At 39.0% G+C, this 26113-nt stretch overlaps 1 protein-coding gene across 2 annotated transcripts; it reads right to left on the bottom strand.

Annotated features, from left to right (window-relative positions):
* Nucleotides 1–13363: 13363 nt before the first annotated feature.
* Nucleotides 13364–18972, bottom strand: insig2 (insulin induced gene 2). 2 transcript variants are annotated; one of them, XM_055505176.1, is made up of 7 exons: nucleotides 18812–18972; nucleotides 17709–17784; nucleotides 17398–17570; nucleotides 16648–16772; nucleotides 16126–16292; nucleotides 15674–15773; nucleotides 13364–15570 (listed from the first exon to the last, which is right to left on the bottom strand). In XM_055505176.1, exons 2-7 carry the CDS (start codon nucleotides 17780–17782, stop codon nucleotides 15529–15531), a joined length of 681 nt encoding a protein of 226 aa, XP_055361151.1. In that variant the 5' UTR covers nucleotides 17783–17784; nucleotides 18812–18972; the 3' UTR covers nucleotides 13364–15528. The 2 variants fall into 2 exon arrangements, with proteins under 2 accessions (XP_055361151.1, XP_028993146.1); XM_029137313.3 differs by lacking the exon at nucleotides 18812–18972 and having other exon boundaries at nucleotides 17709–17818.
* Between the last annotated feature and the right edge of the window lie 7141 nt (nucleotides 18973–26113).

Genomic DNA, 26113 nt, shown 5'->3' with positions numbered 1-26113 from the left:
CAGTATGTGCACTCTTTCTGCCCCATTTACTGCTGATTACCTGGATCAGGTGTCAATCAGCAGCTGAAAAAGCTAACTGACACACCTGATGAAGGTGATCAGCAGAGAGAGTTGCTGCAATATTTAATTAACTGGAGGCTTTCACCCACCTCCTCCACAGAGTCCAGTGGACATCCCAGGACAGAGCTGGCCTTCCTCACCAGCTTCTTCAGCAGTTGCTGCCTGCTCCACAGTAGACCACAGCGTAGTGGACAACAGAGGCTCCCACAGAGTCATAGAAAGTCCTTAACATGGGACTACACACTCCAAAGGACCTCAGTCTCCTCAGCCGGTGGAGGCCACTTTGGCCCTTCGTGCACAGGGCATCCGTGTTATTAGCCCAGTCCAGGTTATGGTTGAGGCGAACTTAAAACTGTCTACCGTCTATGTCTGAGCCCTGGATGTTCACTGCTGTTTGATGCGATGTTCACCATTGGAAGTCAATCCCCATCTCCTTAGTTTTACTGGTGTTTAAGCATACGCGGTTACGCTCGCACCAGTTCATAAAGTGAATGAAAAATCAAGACTGGCCTATACCTTTCTCAAACACACATCCAACAACGGCCATGTCATCAGAGAACTTCTGGAGGTGATAACTGCTGATGTATGTGAAGTTCGAGGTACACAGGGTAAAGAGGAACGGTGAGAGCACCATTCCCTGGGGGGCCCAGTGCTGGAAACCACCACCTCACACACACAGTCACGTAGCCTCACGCACTGTGTTTTGTTGCTGAGGTAGTTGTTTGTTTGTTCACTCCTGCCCTCCCAGCTTCTCTCAGAAGTGCTGTATGGTGTTGAACTGCAGCAGGTCGATCACTGAAGGTTGCTGGAGACAAGGCTCTCCATGGTGTTCATTCGGTGGGCGGTCAAGGCTAATGGTCTGCAGTGGTTCGGATGTGGTTCCACAGCTCAGGGACCATCACCAATTAGGAAAAAAGATGACATTATATTACATCAACTTCACTTCACTGGCGCCCTTGAACAGAATTTAAAAATTCTGGTCAGCTTCTCCCCAGAAAACCAGCTTCTAGTTCAGGTCCTGTACTTTTAGAAGAAATGTCAATTATTTTCTTCTTGTTAGCAGTGATAAAGACAGAATCGTGTATTTTCTGCCTCTTTATCCCGTAGTGCTTCTCTCTCTCTCTCTCTCTCTGAGTGTTGACGGAGCGATTAACTGTTTTCTGAACTTTGTTCGAATAATTGATTACTTTTGTTCATGGGGTGTTTTTGGTGAAGGTTTGGTTTTTGCTTTGGGGGTCTGCAGGTGCTAGCATGCGTCTCACAGAGCTAACGTGGAAGCACGGCCTGAAGATCGCCACTGCTTCTTGCTTTCCTGTGAATTATTGTCCGGTCGCTGTGGCCGCTGTAGGTGATTTTCCTGGACAGCATGGACAAAGCGGACACTTTGGTTCAAAACTGTGTCGTCATTAACGACTGAAACTGAATGACTCTGATTATGTTCATATTGTGACATCTGAGACTATGAAGTGTTTTGGCTGTTGGAGAGAGGGACACCCAATCAGAGCCAACTTCCACTCTGCTGCAGGAGGTGGTGCAGCTGACAATGGCAGAAAGGATCAGCATGGAGGAGAGGCCGATGGAGAGGATGACGGTGGAGAAGGTGCAGACAGACAGAAGGACAGTGGAGAAGGTGCAGACAGACAGGAGGAGGCCGGTGGTGGAGACACACGGGCAGCGAATGGATGGGACACTGTGGCTAAGACTGGCAACCAACAGTCTAAACGGGCTGAAGTGGAGAATTCAAGCAGCAGTGAAGTTGCTAATGTGCTAACTATAGAACGACAGCTTAAAAATGAGGTCCTCATGTGTGATGAGGACTTAAATGTAAGCAGTAGCTGAGCAGAACGCAGGGTTGGGAAAAGGTGGCAAAGGAACGTCGCACAAAAAGGAACGTGAACTTCCTGAGTTGGACAGCATTGAGAGTGGGATCTCTGTCCTCAGACAGTGAACTGTCTGACTGCAGGTCACTGTAAGGCTTACAGTGTTGAGCGGGTTAAGCGGTTAAGAATGTGAGGGGTGCTAAAACACCCGCTTCGGATGTTATCAGCCATAACGAATGGGCTGATCAGAACTTATCAGCGCATTCGTATGGGCCAGTAGGTGCCTGCTCTGCCTACTCGCTAACAGCTAACAGCTAGCTAAGTTGCAATGTTCAGCAGCTTTAGAGGTTATTGTGGTTAGGGTTAGGGCTGGATAACAGGTGGGGGTTCAGGTTACAGTTAATTAACACAATACAGCTAGCTACTTGCTAAATTATGCTTATCAAAATCCCAAACTTCGATCCTCCCGTCTGAACAACAACTGCTCAACAGCGCCCCTACTGACTCTGCAGGTTGAATCATCCGAGCCGTGATCAACCTTACGGATCATTGACAGCGATCTACTGCACCTATTCACCGCTGCCAGCAGGTAGATGGGCACCTACCGGCTCATACGTATGGGCTGATAACCACTGATAATGACCATTGAATGGCGTGATAAGATCAGAAGCCGCTCACTAAAATCAAAGATTACTTCTCAGATAAGGAGTGTTTTAGGAATTCACGATCACGATCAGATAAGAAGCAGGAAAAAGGGGGTTCTACAAACACAGAGATTTATAGGTTAAAGAAACTACTAGTCAAAGTGAGTCGAGAACTTGACGGTGTTTTTTAACTGTTACCAGGATGATACTATGTTATTTCTGTTTATTTATTTCTTTTGTTTTCTTTGTTACTTTTGAATGTTAATGATTTATCTTGTTCATTTGAACCCTGGGCTGTTGCTGTACTATTGATATGTAGATAGATATATTGATACTTTATGCACATAATCATTTGACTATTCATATAAAACCAAAAAAATCTAAATCTTTCTCTCTCTCTCTCCAACGCTCACGCTGCACCTTTTTACAAATATTCTCAGACTGGAAGCTGAGTCTCCCCAGTATGTAGTAATCAAACTGCCTGTGTTCTGTTTGCTGCCTGTTATTTTTCCATTTCTCATCCAGATAGTCAAGGAAAGAAAGCCCTTCAAGCTCTTGCTGCCGGTAATTCAGAGAACAGAGGACGACTAAAATGAACTCTGACAGACAATACAGGTGAACTTTGATCTCAGGGGGCTGTTATTTCAAGTGAGTGATTGACAGCTTCAGATCAAAATCTCTATTGATGGAGAGGGACACCTCTGTATATTTGTTGTATTTATTGCTACTTCTTTTTGGTAAACCAGGTCTATTGCATGACCTGTCAGATAAGCTAATACAATGGCAACAAGTCAATTGGTGCAGATCAATGTCACCTTGTCAGATGTGGAAAAGACAACAGATTTAGATTGGTAATAGTATAGTATAAAAGTTATAAAAGATTATTTAAGTCCAGATGTCGCTGAGATGATTTCTCTGAAAAGATTTTCCAACATCTTCAAGATGATGAAAATGAAACTCAGTTCAACGTTGCTTTTTATTTAAAACGATGTATTGACCACTGACAAAGCTTTTGCTATTTCTCTGTCTAATATTGGCCTGCATCAATTGTGTAGGAACCTCTTTCCACCCTGTGCTGAAAGTACCAGTGTGAAGCTACACTAACACATTCAGAGTTAATCGGCGCTATCTCCAGTCTTGGAGCAATAAGGAAACGATTCACGCTAAGACGCTGCTTTAAATCCATCAGTTCCTTTATTCATGAGCTCCCCCACCAACCATTAATATATATATATATATATATATATATATATATATATATATATATATATATATATATATATATTTCCAATATTTATCATCCAAGTTTATTCATGTTCTGATTAAAAGCTAACAATTTAGTGTTATTTGTAGCATTCCTGTGCTCTAGTCAGTAATTATTAATCAAATTAAATCTGTTCTACCGCTCACATCCTTTCACATTGAAATTTAGTTATTTATATTTTTTTACTCCTATTTTTACTTTGAATTTACATAAATTTAGACTGAAACCTGAATTCTGTTGTCAGATGTAGCAGAGTTCCTGCTCCTGCCTGCAGGTAGGGCACAGGGTTACGTGGAGGCATCATGGCTGCCTCCTCTGGCATTTTTTCATTGAGGAGATGAAGCAGCACTGGCTGTCAGACTGTACACCCTGTTCCTCCTAAGGTGCTCATGTAAACAACCTCTTCTGCAGACGCTGTAACAAGAGAGCTCACTTTCCACCTCACAGCCCCACATGTTGTTCCTGTTAGAGATGCATTCCCTCCACGCAAGTTCCCCTTCTAATCGGGGGTGTCAAAGACAGAACAGGGAGAAAGACAGAGGGAAGGAGAGAGAGGGAGAATTTCACAGGAGACACCTGCGTTCTGCTCTTAACTCTACATACCAGTAGCTGAGTGTCGCAGAGAAAAGCTACCTGTCAATCAAGAGGCATCCGCCTGTGCAGGCCTAACGTACTGTAGTGGGCTGGTGCAGGAAAAGACAATGTGCTCCCACATCGTTTATGCACCCAAGTGAGGTAGAATCATACATCTGCAACTGGAACAGATTGTTATAGCCTATTGTACTGTATGTGGGTTTTGAAGGGTGGAAATTACTCGCTATATAAATACATATCTCTTATTTACACAGTAAATACTGTGCTGCTGGTATTTGATGCCAGTCGTCTTGGTACTTTGAGCCATCTCTTTTAAAACCCTCCTTCGGGGAGAGTCCTGACTACATTAGACTACAGATGAGGCTCTCCTATACCATATTTGCTCTGGTGTGCCATACCCACACTTATCTGTGGCAGATGATTGACAGGTTAGGGTTTATTTCCCCTGAGATCCCACTCCCATTCTTCTCTGATTGGTGGGTCTTCCTTCCTCGCTCTCATTAAACCCCTTATCTCAGTGCCCTGCTCATAAGGTTTATCTTTTTAATTATGTTGCACCTAATCTGCTAAAGAGTCTTCATGGGTGCCTATCAATGGCCAGGGTCTCCTGTGTTCCAGACCTTTCAGCTGTCTGGTCATACTCACACCTACATACACAATCTTTCTGGACACACATGGGCCAGGTCTTTCTCTGTTTCCTCCTACGAAGCCAAACCTTTGTGTACAGGGTCTTTTAAAATGAGATAACCTGTTCAAGTCCAGCGATACATTCTCCGTACTCATCCATTTCTTTTTCTGTCTTCCTCACATTCTTGCCTGTCCTTTTGCCAGTTGCTCACCCTCTTGGTCTCAGTTGCTGGCTCAGTCGTTTTTTGTGGAAAGTGGGACAGTGCTTACAAGTCAACAGGTCAAGGAGCTCACATTAAATATAATTAAAAATATTGTTGTTGTACTTTCAATAACAGAGTTTATTTTTATGCTCAAGTTGAACTAGCATGAAGTGATTATTTTAGCCCTGCGTTGCCATTGTCTTGTGATTAAAGGTGAACTAAAGGTGTACAAATAAGGGAATTCCAGATTTTGCTTTTTACTCCTTACCAAAAAAAAAAAAGGAGGAATTGGACGACAGCGGTTGTAAACAAGGCTTTCAAAAGGGCACGTGCTGTAGGTCAAGTGCCAGAGCAACCAGCAAACATTTCAGGCTGTCTCCCCTCTTGTCCCCCTTCACCCTCAGGTCCTCTAGGGCTCCATGTTTTCTCCCCAGCGTTCACCCAGCGTTTAGGCACACAGAAGCAGTCTGACTTTCTAAAACACCTTGTGGTCTAACTGGTAACTACAAGGTCAGAAATTTGAAAATTCAAAAAATTTCATTGTAAAAAATGTTTTATAATTCTCTGCAGGGAACTAGACCAGTAGCTGCATGCCATGATTTCTATCCTCACAGCCACATTATGAAATTTACACTTTGCAGTTTTTATCCCAGCCTCTTTTCAAATCTTCCCTTGCCTTTGTCATCCATGCTTGTTGACAATGAAGTGTGGAGCCTGTCTGGCATGATATCAGTGGTGAATGTGGAGGAAGTGGGGATAATTGATTTGACTTTGGCGGCAGCAAATCCCTGTGAGGTTTGAGGACGAACGAAGGAGGAGCAGGCTCGTAGTGTGTAATCACTAGGTAACCATGACACCACAGACAATAAGCCCTCTTAATAAGCCTGATCTGCATCACAGGGGTAGAAAAAGATGCAAAGAGAGCCAGTGGCAGCTCTTTTAATGGCTGTTAGTTTTTTTTTCTGAGGGACTTGAAGCAGGGATTAAGCACAGGGTTAAAAAGTCTAGTGCTACTGAATACCTTGCTATTCACAAAGGCTGGTCACAAAGCACAGGGTGCCTCACTGAGGACGCCAACACATTTAGAAACAGTAAAATGTGTTGTTAGTGTGTTAGAAAGAAAGAAAATAATTTGGATGGTTGTGCTAAAATGCACAGATATTGGTTCTGTTTTGTATATAGTGGTGATATGTGGCAAATGTAACAAATTACATTACTTTGGAGTAAAATTGACTAAAAAGAAATATAACGAAAGAAAAAATAATTAAACAGAAAAAATCTTGAAAAAAAATATCTAAAAATGTTTGTAGCAGGAGCAAACTTTATGAATCAGATTTTTCAACGGGGCTTTTAAACCATAACTTGTTGCTTTTTTATATTTAGGAGGAATTTTATTACATTTTTTTACTGCAGTCACAAAGTCTAAAGAAAGTGACAGAACTTGTTCAGGCCCAATTTAGCAAGGCAACAAATAAAATACCATAGATTTACTGAGAAATGTGACTCTTTCTATTTCACACTTCTGTTCATCAGGATTAAGTTGATAATGATCAATATTTCTGATCAGGTGAAATGTGTAAAGAGCTCAGCTTTACCTTCCTCCATGGACTGCAGGTCACGTACGTCCTAAAGCGAGTGTTACAGACCCTCATGGTATTTCTGACCACACATTAGCCACTTTTGTCTCTCTCTTCCTGCTCCATCATTCTCTCACAATCACACATGGCTAAGTGGATTACACACTGATAATTTGTGTTTCAACAAAAGTACTTAGTCACGGCGCACACAGCAATTCAAAGCGGGGATTAGGACACTAGCATGTCATCCGTTTGGTCAGCAAGCATGTCTGATGGCATCAGTGATTTAACATGTCAGATGTGTCTGTCAGAAGATATGCTAACAAACAGGATGAAGGCTGTTTGCAGACAGTACAGAGGCAAAGCAACTGTTCCAAAACAGCAAACAGGAGACAAACAAGATTTACTACTTGAGATTTTACACTGACACTACACACAAAAAAACAGCTCCACTTAAATTTAAACTATTGTTTATGATCATTTGTTATATATTAATGGATTTACATACATATTATGGGATGAAAGGAATAAAATGGACTACCTTCGTCTTCTGCTGTGAAAAAACATTTAATTCTTTGAATTTTTGTCACTTATTTTTCTTTTATTTCCTTTTCCTTTTCTCATACAATACATCACATCTATCTCTGACCTAACCACTTGCTAAGGGTGAATATTGTGATTTTAAACAATGAATGAATTTAGTTGACTAGACGTCATGATTGCTGGAAGTGTAGCGACAATTTTAGGAGGTTCTGTGTCTACAGTGCAACAACTCTCCCTCGTCTATTATTCCAATAACATTTTTGTTCCATGTTTTTGTACTGTTTCTGCACCAACAATGTTTGTTTAGACAAGTTCAAATGTTTAACTTATTTACACTGCATTAGATGACTGATTGTCTGTTCTATGTTTATTTCAGCAACTGTTAAATTTGTTGGACTACTCAAGAACTTCTTTTTAAAGGTGAAAAAATAGACTGAACATATGAAGGAACAATCCTAAGACAATCACACACCTGACCTTGACCTTGTGACCCATAAACTACTGCTCCACACAAATGCCAACAGTAACAAAGTTTGTCTTTTCCTGAATATTTAGTTTTGTACCTTCCTGGCAGAGGAAGGGAGAGTCCTAATCACTGGGGAACCATGACAGTGCCTTTGAAGTCTCAAACCTTCTCGGAGAAAATTTGGTTTGACCTCCATGACCAAGTGGCCGTGAAGTTTGTGTCAGGGCAAGAAATCACAGTATGATGACAATGCCATATGCGATTAGACACAAACACAGTTTCTGCCTGAAGCAGACGCCTTAGATAGCTGTGAAGGCAGTTGTGTAGGTGGTGGCCGTTGTCTAGGGTGTTTATATAATTACATGTAACAATTTTATGGTCATCTATCTGGATGTTGGTAAATTGTGATTACTACTACTGAGACATTCAGTGTCTCCACAAGTAAATGTGGTATATACAGGTATTTCAGTGAGTTTTGTCCCCTTTTAATGATACTGGCTCAGAGCTGTCTAAGCGGTGACGCCTTATGCTGAATCTTCATTGGATGGATGTTTACTGAGCGTTAGTCGTAAACTCCAGCCCTGTTACCACAGTACTGTTCCACCCTCACCAAAGTCAATACTTTAATGAGAGGACCTTTCCATCTGTATGCTTGTCTTAAATAGGTTTTCAATGCCCATGCACTAATGTCTATTAGTCTAGTTGCTTTGACCACTTGATCCCTTCTAGATCTACATATACTTATATAGATGGATCCACATTGTGGAGACTCATCAGCTTATAATGTGCCTTATGACACATAGAGGCTCATGTGGAACGGTTTTAAAAACAGTCATATAATTTATGGTTTGTTTTCTTTCCCTTATTTTTTATTTCACACTAAACAATATGCGTTATATATCACAGTCCTTTTATTTTTATTTGCCATGGCCGCTGCAGTCAAATTGTTCATTGTGTGGAAGAGGTGGGAACATCAGAAAGAGAAGTGTAGTATTGTGCCCCCTACTGGTGACCTACAATTTGTACTTCTGGATTTAGCAGTACAATACAATAGAGACAAGTCATCATAAAGTACATAAACGGTCAGTTTTTAATGACATCTAAATATTAAGTGCATTATAGAACCTTTACTTTAATAGGGTGCATGTTGTCAAATGGTGATGTTATGGACATGAATAGCCATCATCATTTATTTACAGACATGTAGTGTACAGTATTAGTCAGTATACCTTCAACACTGGTTTTGCCGCCTGATAAGACAAATAATATCAGTGATGTTTACATAAAATTGAATCAATTACTATGAAATAATTCCTAACATTATTATTATTAAAACTTCAAAGCACTGATGAAACGAACTCAGATCAGTTTAGCTGATTATCACATATGTAATAATGCACGTAGGAAAACAAACATCTTGCATCATGTGATTACTTTGTTTTTACCACATGGGAACAATAGTGCCACAGACTCAGACACAGAGGCAGACTGTAAACACCGCTAGATGTAATTATTTGCTCATTTATTCATTCATTCACTTTTCCTTTGTCTGCAGTCATTGCTCTGTGGATGTAACAGTAGACTGAACAGGATGTAATGACAACCAATTAGCTGATTTTGGCACAAACCACTCTCAGCCCTCATACCACCTGAGACCAGTAGCACATTCATTCTGGTTGTATCTGGCCAAGGTCTTGGGCCTTTCTCTAACCGCTTCTCATGTCTATTTTATTAAAAGACATGCTGACCGAGCAAAGCAGCTATCGCACAAGCTGAAAATATGACTCGAGGATGTACTGCACCTGCTGCTAAACTACAAAACTCCATTATTACCTCTATTTCAGCTCACTCTTACAGAGCTGAGGAGAGTGGATACACTGGTCGAATACAAGTCTGATTGTGATTGATGGCTTCCCATTAGCCAGTCTGTTATTGCTCCAACTGGGGGGAACGACCACTGAGTTGTAACACAATGCATTACCTGAGTCTCGTTCCCCAGCCCCATCTGAGGACTGCTTAAAAAAAATATAGACCTTCTCTCCGAGATCCTCATCCCTTGTTCAAGGCACTCTGATTGTTATCCCGCCAGCTGTGATTTGCTCAGAATTTCCACTCAATAAACACATCATTAGTATTCATATTAAGTGAAGTCAGTGTAGGAGCTATCTGCTCCTTTTTTCTTTCTGCTCCTCAGGCCTGTCTGTCCTGGCATAGAATAAATCCACTGTAGCCTTCCCAGGTCTGTTTTTTCTCCCTTTCTCTTTGCTACTCCCTGTCAAAATGATTGATTGGGACCAGAGCGCAGAGTGTCCTACATTACCCCAACAAATGATCTGGCCCTTGCCTTGCAGACCTTGGCCAGAAAGAAATCAATATTTCACCATTAAAATCTATCAGAGGAGAGCTGGGGCAGTGGCTGTCAGAGGCAACACTATCAAGCCACTGCAACATTAAACCTGACACCTGCAGCATATGAGTAATCAATATCTAGTGGTTCACAGAACATTTGTGGTCACCATTTAGGCAGTGATGGATATCCCCCAGCGCAGTGATTCATGTTGTGACAATGTTTAACAGGGTTTCATTCCATTTTAGATAGTAATCCCTCAGAGACAATCTTGATATGGAGCAATGTGGTTCCCCACTAACACCTGTTTTACCGTATTCAGCCTGTCCTTTGAGATTACTACTGCAAACTGTCTTTAACAGGTTTTGTGCTCTGCTAAGAAAAAAACAAGTAAGTGAGCAAAAGGTCAAATATGGCAAACACGCTGGTGGCAGGAAAGGTAGAATGGAAATTGGATTATTCTGCTTAATCCGGTTCATTTGTGTCCACATGCAACTACCTGTGAGCATATGACTGCTATAGTCCATAGTTTAAATTATTACCTCAACAGATCCACTTAAGCACATCCTCAGTAATAGTCCCCAAAATCGTTAAGGATTTCAGGTCTTTCATTTTTTAACCCCCAGGACTGATCAGTTCCTGAACTGTGTCAATCAGCATTTAAAAACAAGAGGTTATGTGGCATTGGCAGTACAGACCGCCTGAACCAGACCTCTGTCGCAGCACCAACATCTCACTTGTCCTCGCCTACCTTCTTTCTACCGGGTCCCACCCCGCCCTGCAGGCCTTACAGTTGCTTGATGCTTTACTATCCAGCTGCTGGTGCAATCGCGGATGCGACTGGGGGATCCATCTACTCACTGGGACTCATGACAGTGATACTGTCAAATACTGTAACCCATCACGTTGACCCTTCAGAATGAGGTTGAGAACTGTCCTGCCATACCAGATGAGAGAGCAATTACAGTATGTCACACACATCCATAAACACAATAAGCAGGTTGTAGAAAGTTATAGTGTAGAAAAATCTGTCCGTATGCTCTTCACTTTGTATTGGTGACAAGCTGGGAAACAGAACCTGGAACATATTTTAGGAATGAAGTTGCTGCCACATCATGGCTTCTTCTCCCCAGATTGGATTGGAAGATGCGCAAATTCAACAATTTTTACTCAATAAAAATTATACATACAATGTATAAATACATAGATAAATAGGGTGGTTTATGTTATCATGATCATATTATCCTCACCTGCCAAACACCATTTACTGGCAGAAATAGGTGAAACATTGTGAGCAGACATTGGATGCTGTTGTGGTGATTTTAATTGAGGTGCTGTTAATCAGCATAGTAGCAAAACCTTTTTGTTGATTATTAGAGTTCACTGAAATGAGTGAAGGGGCCCTGGTTTGTCCTGCACTGTCTGTCACAACCTTATGTCAAATGTGTTCAAAGATTTGCATTAGTTAATAAGAAGTTATAAGAAATAGTGTTCATTTTACAAAGTAATCCATTGGGCGTGTGCATAATGAAATTTGCTTTGTGTTTGTCTGAATGCACTCTAAGAATGTACAAAAGGTTATAGGGACATAATAATGTGTTACTGAATAAAACACAAGTACAATATAACTGTTTTAAACATGAGCTCGGTGGAAACTGAAACTTAGCTCCTCCTGCCACTCTGTGAATCTAAAGCATTGAAAACCAATTAATAACATTATTCTTAACTGGGTTTTACATATTGAAATAGAAGTATATTAAGGCCAGTCATTGCAGGTGTATGAGGACAACAATGATAACAATGGTCTCGTTTTGGCTTGTTATCAGCAAATATATGAAAGCTCTCAACCTTGCTTCCTGACCCTCATTCTCTGAAGGAGATAATTGCTTGTCAGGAATAAATAGAGAGATTAATGAATTCATTAGTGGTAAGGAGTTTAGCTCTTCAGAACAGCACTTACTGCTATGACACATCACGCCTATTGTTTTACTAGGTAGTTAGCCTTGAACAATAACATTCACACAGCAAATTGCCTCATACACTCATTTAAACCACAGAGAGACAGTGTTCCTATCCTGAAATTCCACAAGAATGCAAACAAAGGTTCTTCAAATCCTTAATATTCATCTTAATTACTTTTTTCTACAAGAGCTTGTTTCTCTGCGCTGCTACAAGACAGGACACATTAATCCACATTAACAATGAAGACTGTACCAGTTGACGTGTGCAATTTTGCTGTGGCTCTATAGTTTGCCTGCAGCGTTTGCGCCAGATGTACTGTAGAATCTCTGCCCGATTATGTGAAACTTTAAATATATTTAATTAAAATAACAAATATAAAATACCTCAAATGCTGTTGTTGATTTTACCAAATTACATTTGTTCCAAAAACTGTTCCAGATTATCTAAACTTTATTTTGTGCATTTTTGCAGGTCATTAACTGTGTTCACTGCCTTTCTTAACATTTTACAGATATTGATGTAGAATTGTGTAAGGGGTGAAATCAAAGTCACAAGATTTGGTTTTTCATGTAAGATTTTCTTGAAAATGGTGTGGAAAGTATATTTGCAACTGAATCTAAGAGCTTCTAGCTGGCCTTGTCACAGAATTGTGATATGATTGACTATTGCAACCAACTGTCGGTTCACTTATAGCGCAAAGCACTGTCTGGAGGTATATAAAATATGCTGTACCACTAATGATCTTCAGAGATTCAGATAATGGTCTAATTTCTATACTCCTCCTGTTAGAGCTTATATCCTATTAATAGACAAGAATGTTGCATCAGGATTAAAGTAAAAGCACTTGGTGATTTAACTCTTGTTTATTGAACAGATTCGAGTTTCTTAATGTTAGTATTAAATCTGACCACACTAATAAAATTTTACTTTGTAGCTTCACAGGGATTTGTGCGTGGCTTAATACTTTTCACTGTGTGTAAATTCAGATGAGACAGTTTGTTTTTGAGCCCACAACTGAGAGATACATTTTAAATTCAGATACTGTAGTTACTCTTGATGACTTAATGCGAGGCTCAGATTCTACTGAGGGGACCTTTGCTGTTTTCTTTGACCAAAACATCTTTTACTTAGTTTTAACAAGACTATTAAAAAAGTAAAACTAGGTGTGACGCTGAAAATTCAGCCATGTATTCTTTACTTCCAGGGTGGACTACAGTAAACCCTTAGGATAGGATGCTCTCATTAAAATACAAAGGTTAACTCAAGATTTTACTGAATGTAGACTGAGGCAGACACATTAACTATGAAGCTTGTCTGTGGAACCAGCTTAGCCCCCAGTTCAGTTCATAATCAACATTACTCTATTGCTTTTGCAGATGTTTTATTTGAACACTCTGCAAATATTGTGTAAGGCTGTAAACCTTAAAATAATGCCTTACAGAAAACTGAATTGGCATTTGGTGCTGTAAAGTCCTTTCAAACCACACAACATTCTGTTTGTTTCAAGGAAAAACATCAACTTAACTTTGAGTCTACCACATGGCTACCACTTATACCTGAAATCAGAAACATTTGGAACAGTTTTGCCTATTCACAAAAAACATGGTAAGAAGTCTGCTAATGCACTGATAATGTGTGTTTAGAATCTAAAGCTGCTCAGTGAACTCAGCAGCCTAATTTTAAGTAATAAGTTAAAAAAAGTTTAAAAAAAACTGAGGTCAGAACACAACTTTAGATCAATACATTTTAACAGCTTGAAAGTTAGAAAAGTTGTTTACATGGATAAAAATAAGTATACCAATACATTTTGGTTTTACAAGGTATTTTACAGTGTATCAAAGTAAAAGGTATAAGTTTACTTCTTTTAAAACTTAAAGTAAAGTATCTCCTCAATTCTTACCATTTTCAGAAGTAAACAAGATGTTTATTTTTACCTTAAGCCTGGTTCAGAAATTGCAATATTCACAAACTCTCATTTTACAGATGTTTCACATTTCAGTTTTCCGCATCCCAAACACTGCTAATTTTAAACCTGATTCTACATATTTTAGCATTTTTAAAACACAAAATTTGTAATGTTTATAGTGTGCATATCTATTTGTATAATTAACAAAGTGGGCTTCTAATCTGTCCAACCAGAATGTGCTATACTTAATTTAATACTGCTTCTACTTTATCCTATTTTTGTGTAATTATCAGTTATCTCACTGCGTGCATTTGATTTTGCCAACACTTTGACAGTAAATTATCCAATTCAACCAACCTCAGAACAAAGGCGACAACATTTGTAAAGACAGCAAATGTCATGTCATTATGTCAAAGATTATCTTTTTGAAGGTTTTAACGATTCATTAAAATAATACCATACAAACTGTTATCACCCACTCAAGTCAAGCAAACTGTTTAAAAACAGTTTAGGTGTTAGATTTACAATAGTTCCTAATGTATATCTGTAAATACGTATAAATTGTTTTGTGGAATTGCACATATACACCCTACATAGTATAATTTTATGTTAAGGCCCACCAACGCCACCATTCTTCTTCAGTCAAAGTTAATCATAACAACAATCAAGTTTAGTTTGAAAAGAGAAAGTTGGCACTTCTGCCAATTTGGGTAAAGTAAACAAGCAACTGAAAGGATTGAAGAAAATATTTTACAAATGGTCTACAAGTAAATACTCTAAAAACCAAGCCAATGTTGACGGCCATAACCAATTTCCTCCAGGTTTGCCAATTCCAAAAGTAACATTTCCTAAAAATGAAATACACCAAAAAAACAAGAACCTTTGGACACTGATGTGTACAGCATCACTATAATCCACTTAAACATAGTTCTTTTAATTCAATGTACCTTGTAGAAATACCCTTGGAAATTTTAATGTAAGTAAATGTTCTTCCAGCCACTACATTCCAGTATAAATCTCCATCCTTCATCTGTAAAATGGTACACCAGGTAGGTACATACAATAAAAAGTCTGGGATACAGATCTGTATATAAATTAATTAAGTTGAGTGTTATTTCTGATATGTATACGACTGTGTGTTTGGCACAATAAAGCCAAAAGTTTCAAACACCTGAGCTGCTTTGCAGAAAGACTGATGCTTTGCTGCTTTGCAGAAAGATTTATGGTTTGCTGCTAATCCATTTCCAGGCAAAGTACATAAAGCGCACAAAAGGAAAACAGACACCTCTGTCATTGTTCACTTCAGCTGAGGTCACTGTGAGCTCCATATGACCAGAGAGCCAGTCATAAATACTGTTTAGTCCAGCGGCTAGCAACAGGAAGATCAAAACCTCTGGCCTCTGTGGACTGATTTGTCATGCTCGATTAGCCTGTATGCAGATATTCCCTGAGAACCTGCCTCTGGATTTAACTTTGTGCCCAAAGTCAGCTTTAGCTTGATGGTACCAAGATTGTTCAGTCTTGATGGGACTTCTCCTGAATGAATTTGCATTCATACTAAAACAAAACAAAAAACAAAAAAAAACATGAAATATTCACTTTCTTTTACCACTTAGAAAACATACATGAAAACAACATTGCTTAAATAACAGTTCCTTACCAATGCTAACTGCCGCCCTATGTTTCCCATAGTTATTACTCCTGCAAAGAAGATACAAGGTAACCAGGAGCGAATGTACAGGAAATCTGGAGACGTATACCTGTGCAGGGGAAAAACACATTAAAGCAACATATCAAAAGTCTTTCACCATAATCTAGGCCTATAATTTTGATATTTACTGATCAACTACATGAAGTCCCAGTCATTCAGGATGTAACAGACAAAAATCAGGAGATGCAGTAGTGGGACAATATTCTATAAAAAAGGAAATGAATTCCAATATTTTGACATGCATTAATATTTTTTTTTAATCTGTCATTTATTTATTTTAAGTTTTCTTATTGTTTTTCCCTTGACATCCTTTAAAATCCTTTATTGCTCCTGAATGTTATTTTTATTAGATATTGCTTATTAAATGTATTGTTTTGCCAACCTGGCCTGAGAAAACTTACTGAAATACTCCATTGTAAACCAGGAGCTGGGTGGCCAGTGTTGCCAGCAGAGCAATGCTGACCCCTAGGCCAAAGCCACTGCGGGAGCGGTCAAATGTCCACCACAATCCTATAGAGAGGGCTGCCAAAGTTAGAGACAGCTGGATATTGTTGGCAAAGTCAACTTTCTGAGAGCAACAAGTCAAGGTCCAAACTGTACAATATAATGCTTATGTAACATACTTGTGTGCAGAAGTGAGGCCAGGTTACCTGTACAACTTTTTCGGTTGGCCTGGAAAAGCCTTGATTTTAAAGTGTCAAAATGTTGACAAGTTCAAGGTGCATGAATATTTTGTAAAACACTGCATTTATAGATTTTCTGCAGACCAAAGTCCTCACTACCACCAATGAATATTGCCTCTAAATGGCAGCCTAACCACAGCAACTTCAACATTGATCTTGTGTGAATACCTTTTAGTACAAAATGATGCCTCACTATATACAGCAGAATGCACAAACTTAAAAAAAACATGACAAGGATACAGCACTGGCATGGTTAATGCCCACAAACACCGCCACACAGCGCATCACACTGGACCATTCCCGCTTGAATTTGTGTGGCTCACCTAAACGTCTGTCAATGCATGGATATAACAGCCCGATCATTGCTGTAAAAAGAAAAAGAAGAAAAAAATGTAGACAAATTTCAGAGAAACCAACAACGGTACCGTATCTACAGTATGTGTAGAAGAACTTTGTTTCCTTACCCACAAACCTAACCAACGTGTAATTTTGGATGCTGTCAATTGCAATTATTTAAAAACAGAACAACAAAACAAATCATGGTATGCCTTGTCTATACATGCACAAACTGTAGGATATTGAGAAAATTGCATTTAGTAAATAAGTCATTCAGCGTCATTAACAGTATGCAGAAAGCAAAAGAAATGAATAACTGACATTTGACACCAAGGATTTCCCAGAGATATGATGCAGTCTGACCTGACTTACAAAAGTAATGAAAAGGGTAAAGACCTTGCTTCTTTGTATTAGACAGCAGTGTTTATGTAACACAACTAATGTCACATTACATCACAATTAATCTATTGTAAATAAAATGTTGCAGCTCAAGGCTCATTTCTTGAGGATTGAGAACTAATTAGAGATAATTTTACTTAAACTTGGTTTGCCGTGACTTAACCTTGGTTTCAGATTCTTACCTTTTCCAAAACATTAGGACATAAACAATCCAGAAATAACATTTCAGTCACAATGTGTACATAAAATACAAACCTGAAGCTGTGCCACAGCACGGTGGCACCCACCAGGCTGATGAAAAAATACTGCTGATGACATCAGGAGGGAAAAGGGTGACATTTCTCTGTACCTGAAGCAAGTTTAGCACAAGGGCCAGAAAGACACCCACAGAAAACAGCATGGCCCCTCGGATCACCAGATTAGTAGTTCTACGACACAGAGCAAAACGTGTCAGAGGGTTTGGAAAGTACCCACACACTAAGTGTAATAGCACAATAAAGTACAAGAGTAGCATATTCTAAATGTATATGTCAAAGTACAAATAAAATAATAAATACTTAACTAACCTGTTAGTGATGACAGAGATATAGGGGCCCCGAGACCACTGTTGTTGGCTGCTGGTCACTGTGCTGTTACTCATTGCTGTGGGAGCCAAAGACATTCAGAAATGAAAACTTAACAGTCCACTGGAACTAGGTTATTTATAACCAATGTGCCAAACCTTTGCCCAAAAAGTGATACTGATATCTGACTTGCTTTAAATTAGGGCAACACACTCAAGACCAAGTGCATATTAATAGTATCTTTGTTTTAAGCTACACCCTGGATCATCATTTGTACTATTTTCACACTATTGAATAAGTTGTCCTGGGCACTGTCTACCACACCATCTGTTTCAGCCAATCAGAAACTGTGACCTTGTTATTGGCTTAAAATAAGGTCTTTGTTATAACGTAAACAGAATCAACCGATATTCCATGCTAAAAGAAATGTCTGTGTTGTTTCAAGCTAAGGGTTGTGCACCTAAACATGTCCTGTTACGATGTATTTCTTGTAAATGAAAGTGGCACAATCTGATAATATTGATGTTTTACATTATTCCATCATATTAGAACAAAAGGGTTCTGCTTCTACCCAAGATTGCCAAGGATATAGGAATAGTCACCAGTCACCTGGAACATAACGTAGACAGATATTTTTACATGTTGTGTTGTTAAGCTACAAGCTCTCAACTCATCAGCCTATCGTTACACAACAGCATTTGTTCATCGGTAGGTACGTCCTGTGGATAAATAACGTTTAATAACTATAAATAAAAGTACTAGGAAACTAAATTACGCCGTAATAATTCAGTAGCCGTAATATTAGCAAACATGCTAAGGTAGCTAACGCTAGAGTAAGTTAACTAGCAAACGTTAGCTTTAGTTTCAACAACTTAGGTAGAAGCTAAGTTAAGTGTCGAGGTTAAGCGTCATAAACCATAACTGGGAAGGCATAAGATGAAGGTTAGATTCAGGGTAAGGCAAAAGAAACTTCACCAATCCCGCAGAAATATAGCTAGCGCTACTACCAGGTACTGAAGTTTGACGCTAAATAGCTAACTGTCAGCTAAACTCCATTTGTGATCGGCAGCTACCTCACAGAAATCACTTTAGTCCTGCACACTTACCTTACTGTGTCAGTTGCCTTTTACAAACAGAAATATACATTTCACATGACATTAAAATATTACTGAGTAATACTAAAGCTGTAATACAGCTAAAGCTGCAAAATTAGCCTCCGCTCCCTACTGACACTACTTCCGGCTACCTGAACTGAACGAGCCAATCGGCTCATTGAAGAACGAGAGCAGAAGCAGGAGGCGGAGAGAAACCGGCAAATTTCTAAGCTGTGCAGCAGCTCTGGTCGTCTGTGTAAAAGAACGTGTTCTGTGAGGCAGAACAACCAACGTGTTTTATATCAAGTCTCTGTTACTATTGATTGTTTGTTTGCTTGTTTAAAGGCTCAACAGGTGATGTGTTTATAATTTAGGAAGATAATATTTGCCATGGAATTGATTGAAATTCCAATTAAAAATTGAGCTTCACTCATATCATTTGCCTTATTATTGAAGTATATAAAAATATTAATCACATAAAAGAAACACAATGCATATTTGTTGATTATAACTATTGTGACAGACTCAGACTGCCAGAACTCACGTGAAAATGTTTTTTAGGAATAGAATCTGTCACTAAGTCACTATAAGTATGAGTTAATTGAATAATATCACATAGTGGCTCAATGTGTAGATCACTGAATTTAGCTAAACAAGTGAACAAATGTCATTGGAAAGTTAGCTGGTTCCAAGTAAACCATTCATCCATCCATCCATCCATCCATCCATCCATCCATCCATTATCCAAGCCGCTTATTCCCATATGCAGGGTGCTGGAGCCTAAACCAGCTGGCTATGGGCGAGAGGCGGGGTACACCCTGGACGGGTCGCCAGTCCATCGCAGGGCAACACATAGACAGACAACCATTCACACACACTCACATCTACGGGCAATGGAGAGAGTCCAATCAACCTAATGCACGTCTTTGGACTGTAGGAGAAAGCCGGAGGACCCGGAGAGAACCCACGCAAACACAGGGAGAACTTGTACACTCCACACAGAAAGGAACCAGGGCCGCCTCCGGGAATCGAACCCACCACCGTACCGCCCTCTAAGCAAACCCTGCTGCGCAAATTGGGATGGGGCTTCATCAAACAGCAAGGGCCAAATGTCATACGGAGTATGTGTACACCAACCCACCGCAAAACCTATAAACTTATATTCACTTATTCTGAACATAATATATAGAAGAAGAAAAAAACATAGGACATACAAACCAATATAACATATTTGTTTTGTTTGCCCTATTTCCACTAATTTGACTTTTATTGAAGACTTTTTTGTTATTAAGTTGTTAAGTAAGTTTGGACAAGTGTGAGATAATATACAGTATCGGACTAATAAGAATACACAATGTAACAAAATTTACCATATAACAAGCAATAAATAAATGTAGAAAGACATAGAAAGATAGAATAGAATAGAAAATATTGTGAGCATATCATTAATTACCTTTAACATAACAGTCTGACAGTGAATACATTGAACAGTCCATAAAACACAATCCAGTGCAAAACTGTTTAATCTAATTTACTTTGGAATGTGAACGTGCATTGCTCATATAGTATATAAAGCAATCGATCTTCTGTTTTAAGTTAAATCAGAAGATTATAGGTCACATCACTACCCATTCTATATTTTTATGAACCTAACCTTCTGTTGTTATCTGACGCACACACAATCACTCAACTTCCTCCAGAACTTCAGTTAATATTTAATAAGCAAATCCCGTCATTGCTTTAATGGTTTAATATAAAAAAAAGTTTTCCATCAAAATTGTGTATTTCATTGTAATCCACTTTTCTATTATTACTGTCAAGTTCTTAGATTTACTGTAATGTGTGGAAAGAAATCCTGTAAATCCAGTTCAATATAATGTATCAACAATTGATTATAGTGAAAAGAGAACAAGGGAATAAAGTGCTGACACTGAAGTGGTCCAGAAGGAAGGAGAGGGAATAAAGAGTGGTCTGATCATATGTGAATCGCGATCAATACCATTGTGAAGAAGAAACTCTAATAATTAGGACTTTAGGGGGCCGGTGTATAGAAGATTGGGCGACAGTCAGCAGCGTGGCCTTGGCGACGCGATCTCTGGACACCAAAATTGGCTCTCCGAACATGTAATGTCAACTAACATGGGAGTCTGAGTCTGGGCGGGCCGACTAGAGATCATCTAATACACGGACATGATAGCAAGAAATGTATTTACAGCTCTGACCTTGTTGATGTTTAAACTCATGTTAGAAATGAAAAAGGAAGTCATGCAGCACATGACATTGCGGTGCATGCTCCGGTAAATAAGGACGATGTCACATTCTGCAGTTAAAACAATGAAGTTAATTCAGCCATGTTCAGCTCAACTGACTGGAAACTAAGAATTTGAATGGATAGACTGGTCTTCAATTACTCACGGCCGGTTGTCAGACATTAGAAGCAATGCACATGCTCAAGCCCCTCTCAAAATATAAGTTCCCCGAGACTAACACACTGAGAGCAAGCTGGAAGGTTTTTGGTGTTTACTGGAGTATTATAGGTTCTACAGTATATGTCTGTTGAGTCCTCATGTTGGGTTTGAGCTAGCAGTGTTCAGACCTCCAATCAAGTTGTTGGGAATGTGTTTTCGCTCACTTCCTCTGTGAAGTCCTGATACATTATATTTCTTCCTCCTGTTTTTTGTCTTTCTGTGTTTGTTTACAACTGGCTTAAATCTAATTTTCCTTCAAAGATCTACTCATCAAACTAAGTGAGTTGGTGCAATCCTGCATTTGTACAGTATCTCTTGTTATTTTGTCACTCCTCCACAGTAAGCACAATCAAAGATATCCTTCTTACACAAAATCAAGCTTCTTGCTGTCTCCGTTTATTTATGCCAACCTAATATTTGGTCTTAATTCCACTGAGGAAGCCAAATCCTTCTCATTATTTTCTTTGTCTTTTTAAAAATTTCCATTTTTTCTCCCACAATTGCTTGTTTTATTTCAACATATGAGGAACTTCTTTATTATTAGTTTACGTTATTTGTATATTTCTATTACCACTGTTATGATTATTTCTAACATTTAAGTTTAGGAAAAGTTTTTATTCCCTCCGACTCCTTATCTTGTATTAAATTACCTCCCTTACACATAATTCCCTTCGAATTAACCCTTTGTGTTCTTTGTAATTTTAAGACTTGCTAAAACATTATTTGTTTCATCAGAAATACTGCATATATATGTGAGAATTCAGTTGCACAGTTGTTTTTCTTTCTGCAACATGAGAGATAATCTGAAGCGACCCTCAATCTATTCTGTCTATTTATTGCCCACAGAATATTTAACATTTGCTGGACATCACATGGACAACCAGCAATAAAATATTGACATTCTACTAAACAACAACATCAAGTCTTCAATGGTCACATTTCAGACAATGATTATTTTAAAGATTTCTAGGCATCATTAACTCCTCTGTGTATAATAATGTTAGCATTCTTACACTCACCTTTTTTTAAATAGGATTAAAAGCTTCATGGTCATTGTTGCTGTAGGGAAAAAACATGAACCAGTGTGTGGCATACAAGATGCTGATGAGCTGCAAGGATATGACTAACAGGCGCTACGCTGCAGCTCCACAACAGCTAATTGGGCCTGACTACTTGATACATTTTCCATAGTGGTCAGCTTAAATTCAGCCTCATCTCCAGGAGGAGGAAACACCTTACAAATATCACTAGAGCAGACAGAGAAGCTAAACATATACTACACCCAGCGAGAGGAAACGTCAAGACAGATAACAGATAAATGTAAAGTTTGCATTGCTAAGATGATAATTAGTAAGACACCAAAGGTGCCTGGGCATTAGAATAGTATGTTAACCTTTGAATTAAGTGCTGTCAGATGAGAACATGTGTTTGTAGTGTAAAGTCTGCTTTGAGATTAGTCAGTAACAAGTTGTGCTATAGCAGGGGTGTCAAACTCAAACCAGTCCCTTGCTGGTTTTCCAACTCTCCCTTTTTCAGAGGGACAGCGGCCCTCCAGGACCAAGGTTTGACACCGCTGTGCTGTAGCATTAACTAGCAGACCTGCACCTTTGAGGTCACTGGGCAAATCCTTTGGAATCTGTGTTTCTTCAGTATTGCCATGCCATTTTTTCCATGATGATTTAATGTCAACTTTTTTTAATTTTATCAAACTGTACAAACACAGAATTGTATTGTTGATCTGAATTTTGCTAATTTGCTGTGACTGTGACCTTGTTGTTCTTTGTTTCTGTTTTCTGACTTTCTGACTTCTGCTCTGCAAGAATAGGGAGTATCTGTGTGTAGCATCTTTATCTGATGTGCTTGGTGCAGAAAAGATTTTTTCCCAGGATGGAAACTATCCATATAACTAAGCTGTACTCTCTTCTGTCTTTGAATAAGAGGAAGTTGACTTTGCTGTAAACTGCTCACTCCTGCACAATAAAAATCTCGAAGAAGGTCTAACTTGTTTGTGTCTTTTTTATATAAGGTATAACAGCAGAGGGGATTCAAATTTTCCCCAACACAAATAATGACTATTTTCAGCAGTGGAATAATCTTTATTAACAACAAAAATAGAGACAGCGTAGGCAGCATTTAACACAACAGATACAAGACGACAAGAAAGAAAAAATGTAACTAAAAGTATAGTGTGCATGTTTATTAATAGGTTCCGTAGGAACTGGAGGGATTAGTGCGATATGTAACTGAGAAGAAGAAGCAAAAAAGGAATAATAAATCTAATTATTAAAATAAAATAATGTGGTAGGAGCTGGATAGGAGCAAGGCACCATTAGTAGGGTCCTCAAAAGTTGCTTTAGGTTCCAGCTGTTTGTTTTATTTTATTTATAAATGTATTATTGTTAATCAATTTATATTTTCTTTATCTTAATCTTAACCACTTTCTCCATTCAAAGGCTGAAGTTAATCTGGTTGATAATGCCTTCATAATGACGTCTTAGATATGTGTTGATGAGGTTGGGTTTTTAGGTTTAATTGTGATGATGCTGTATTCAGTTACTGTACGTCCGTATTGTTGAGGAGGTTTTAATTTTTGTGTTTGATCTCTAAAACGATGAGCATACAATTTCCACTTAATGAAGGTGTTCATAGAACTGTGCTGTAAATTCGTCATTCTGGGTATAATGTAATTGTGCCTTTTATTGAGTGCTATCAATGTCTGACTAGTATACATTGTCATCAATGTAGTATAGATTCTCATTTAGGGTTCATGTCATTAGTACCTTGCACCTTTCAACATTTGTTGATGAGATCATAGACTTTCGCTTTCTTCACTGGTTACTAATTAAAGACTTGCTGTATGTGGGATTTATTAGGTATAGTTGTGTAAGGTCTTTAACTTTACCTTGTAAAGTGCCTTGACATAAGCTTGTTGTGATTTGGCGCTATATAAAAATTTTCAATTGAATTGACTTGATTTTCTAGCTATTTACCAATTTTGTTGCTATATTCAAATTGCACATATTCTGGTTATATGCTGGTTAATTTTTTTATATAGGTTTTATATTGTATTTTATATTTATAGTGTCATTTACATTATTTTAGCATTCTTAGTAAAGCAGAGTTTTTTTCTATCATGCCTTGTTCTAGTACAATGAAAAAAATGTGATTTTTCCTCTGAGTACTGTTTTTTTTGTTTCACCCAGTCATCAATAATGCCTGTAATGGCTTAATGAAGTACATAAAGAAACACACATTGTTTGTTGAAGGTAATGAAGGACTCAATAACGTGGTCATGTTATGTGCTTTCAACCACTTTGACAAACAGCAACAAACAGCAACAGCAACAAACAGTCTATGGCAAAGCAGCGTCACAGACAATGCTCCTACAAAGTAACATATGCAAACAAATTACCAAATCTCACGCTTGAAGTTGGAGCTTCAGGGCCCAGGGGTAACACTGAACATGACTACAGCCCTCTCTGCTCAGATTCAGATCCAAGAGAACTATGGTGATGAATTTATCCTTTTGCCATTTATTTTGATCTAACAAGATGACTAGACAGGTTCTGCACATCTGTACTGTCCCATGGGATATTCACTTAACCCCAATAATTAGAGTTATAAAAGAACGCTGGTGGATATGGGGAGGTTAAGGGGGTTTTCAATTAGTTGTCAAGGGCTGCTTGGAGGCCCCCTGACACAGCCAGGGATACAATTCATCATCCTGCTTGTGCCAAATGCTAAAGACCTTTTCATTATCAGACCACTGAGTCCCCCTGTTAGCTCCTTCAGCATAAATGTGAGTGATGGCACAGCAGGGTGGGTTGTGGCTGTGGCTGGTGATAGAGGGGTGGTGCTCAGCTCTCACTATAAATGTCATCACAATTGGACCATTGCGAATCCCTTCTCCAAAATAATAGGCCCTGTGACCTCTCTGTTGTCTATAATTAACCTCTAACCTCCTCCATCCCTGGTCTTATTCACCAATCGCCAGGCAGCTGTGATGTGGAAGATGCTGTTTGCGAAGCCTCTCAAACCTTCTCTCTCTATAGGCAGAGAAAATGAGAAAAGGGTGTTGGAGCAACAAAAGGAAATGGCTGCTGTTTTCTTGTATTCTAGCAAATGTACTATTGTTTGGGATTACCCTTTATTGATTAAATGAACTTTATCTATGAAAATACGGATTCACAAAATATTAAATCATCATTTGATTATTCCATTTGTCCTGGATGTCAGCATTAAAAATTTTTGGTAGTCACAAATCGTATTTCACTTGTGCAAAATGTACATTATTTGACATAGTTTCTTTCTGTGCGCCATCTTGACATGTGACATGTGGCAGATTGGCATAATCTACATTTTTTTCATGTCTTCACCAGCAGGGGAATCGCTGGGCTTTAACAGAGAGGTTTGGCTCCAGGGCTGGACAATGCAGGTACCTTCCCTGTGCAGCCGATCTGACATTTGCCACAACAATGAAAAGGATGGCGAGGTCACAGTGGGTGTCAGCGAACTAACACAAGAAGCACAATAGAAAGTCAAAATAGGAATCCCTGTTGGTTGGAGCTGACACATGCAGATCATTGAATGAGAAATAACATGCAAGCAGGTATTGGTACATAAAATACCGGGAGTTGCCTGCGTCTCATCCTCAGGCAATGATGCATCATTGTCTGTGCAGATTGGTCGAGGCTAAGAGGAGGAAATGCTAATGCCCTGCTTCTGGCAGCACCACGGAAGCCATGCCAGCATGTGTGTGGCATATTGAATGATAATGACAATGCGGGCTATATTCCCCGTGAGCAATCCTGTGGAACAATGATTACAGATAGGTCAGTGTGTCCTT

This window comes from Betta splendens, chromosome 21, assembly GCF_900634795.4.
Source record: "Betta splendens chromosome 21, fBetSpl5.4, whole genome shotgun sequence".
Lineage (NCBI taxonomy): Eukaryota > Metazoa > Chordata > Actinopteri > Anabantiformes > Osphronemidae > Betta > Betta splendens.
The sequence above is the reverse complement of the archived record's forward strand: the minus strand, read 5'-3'. Positions and strand labels throughout refer to the sequence as shown.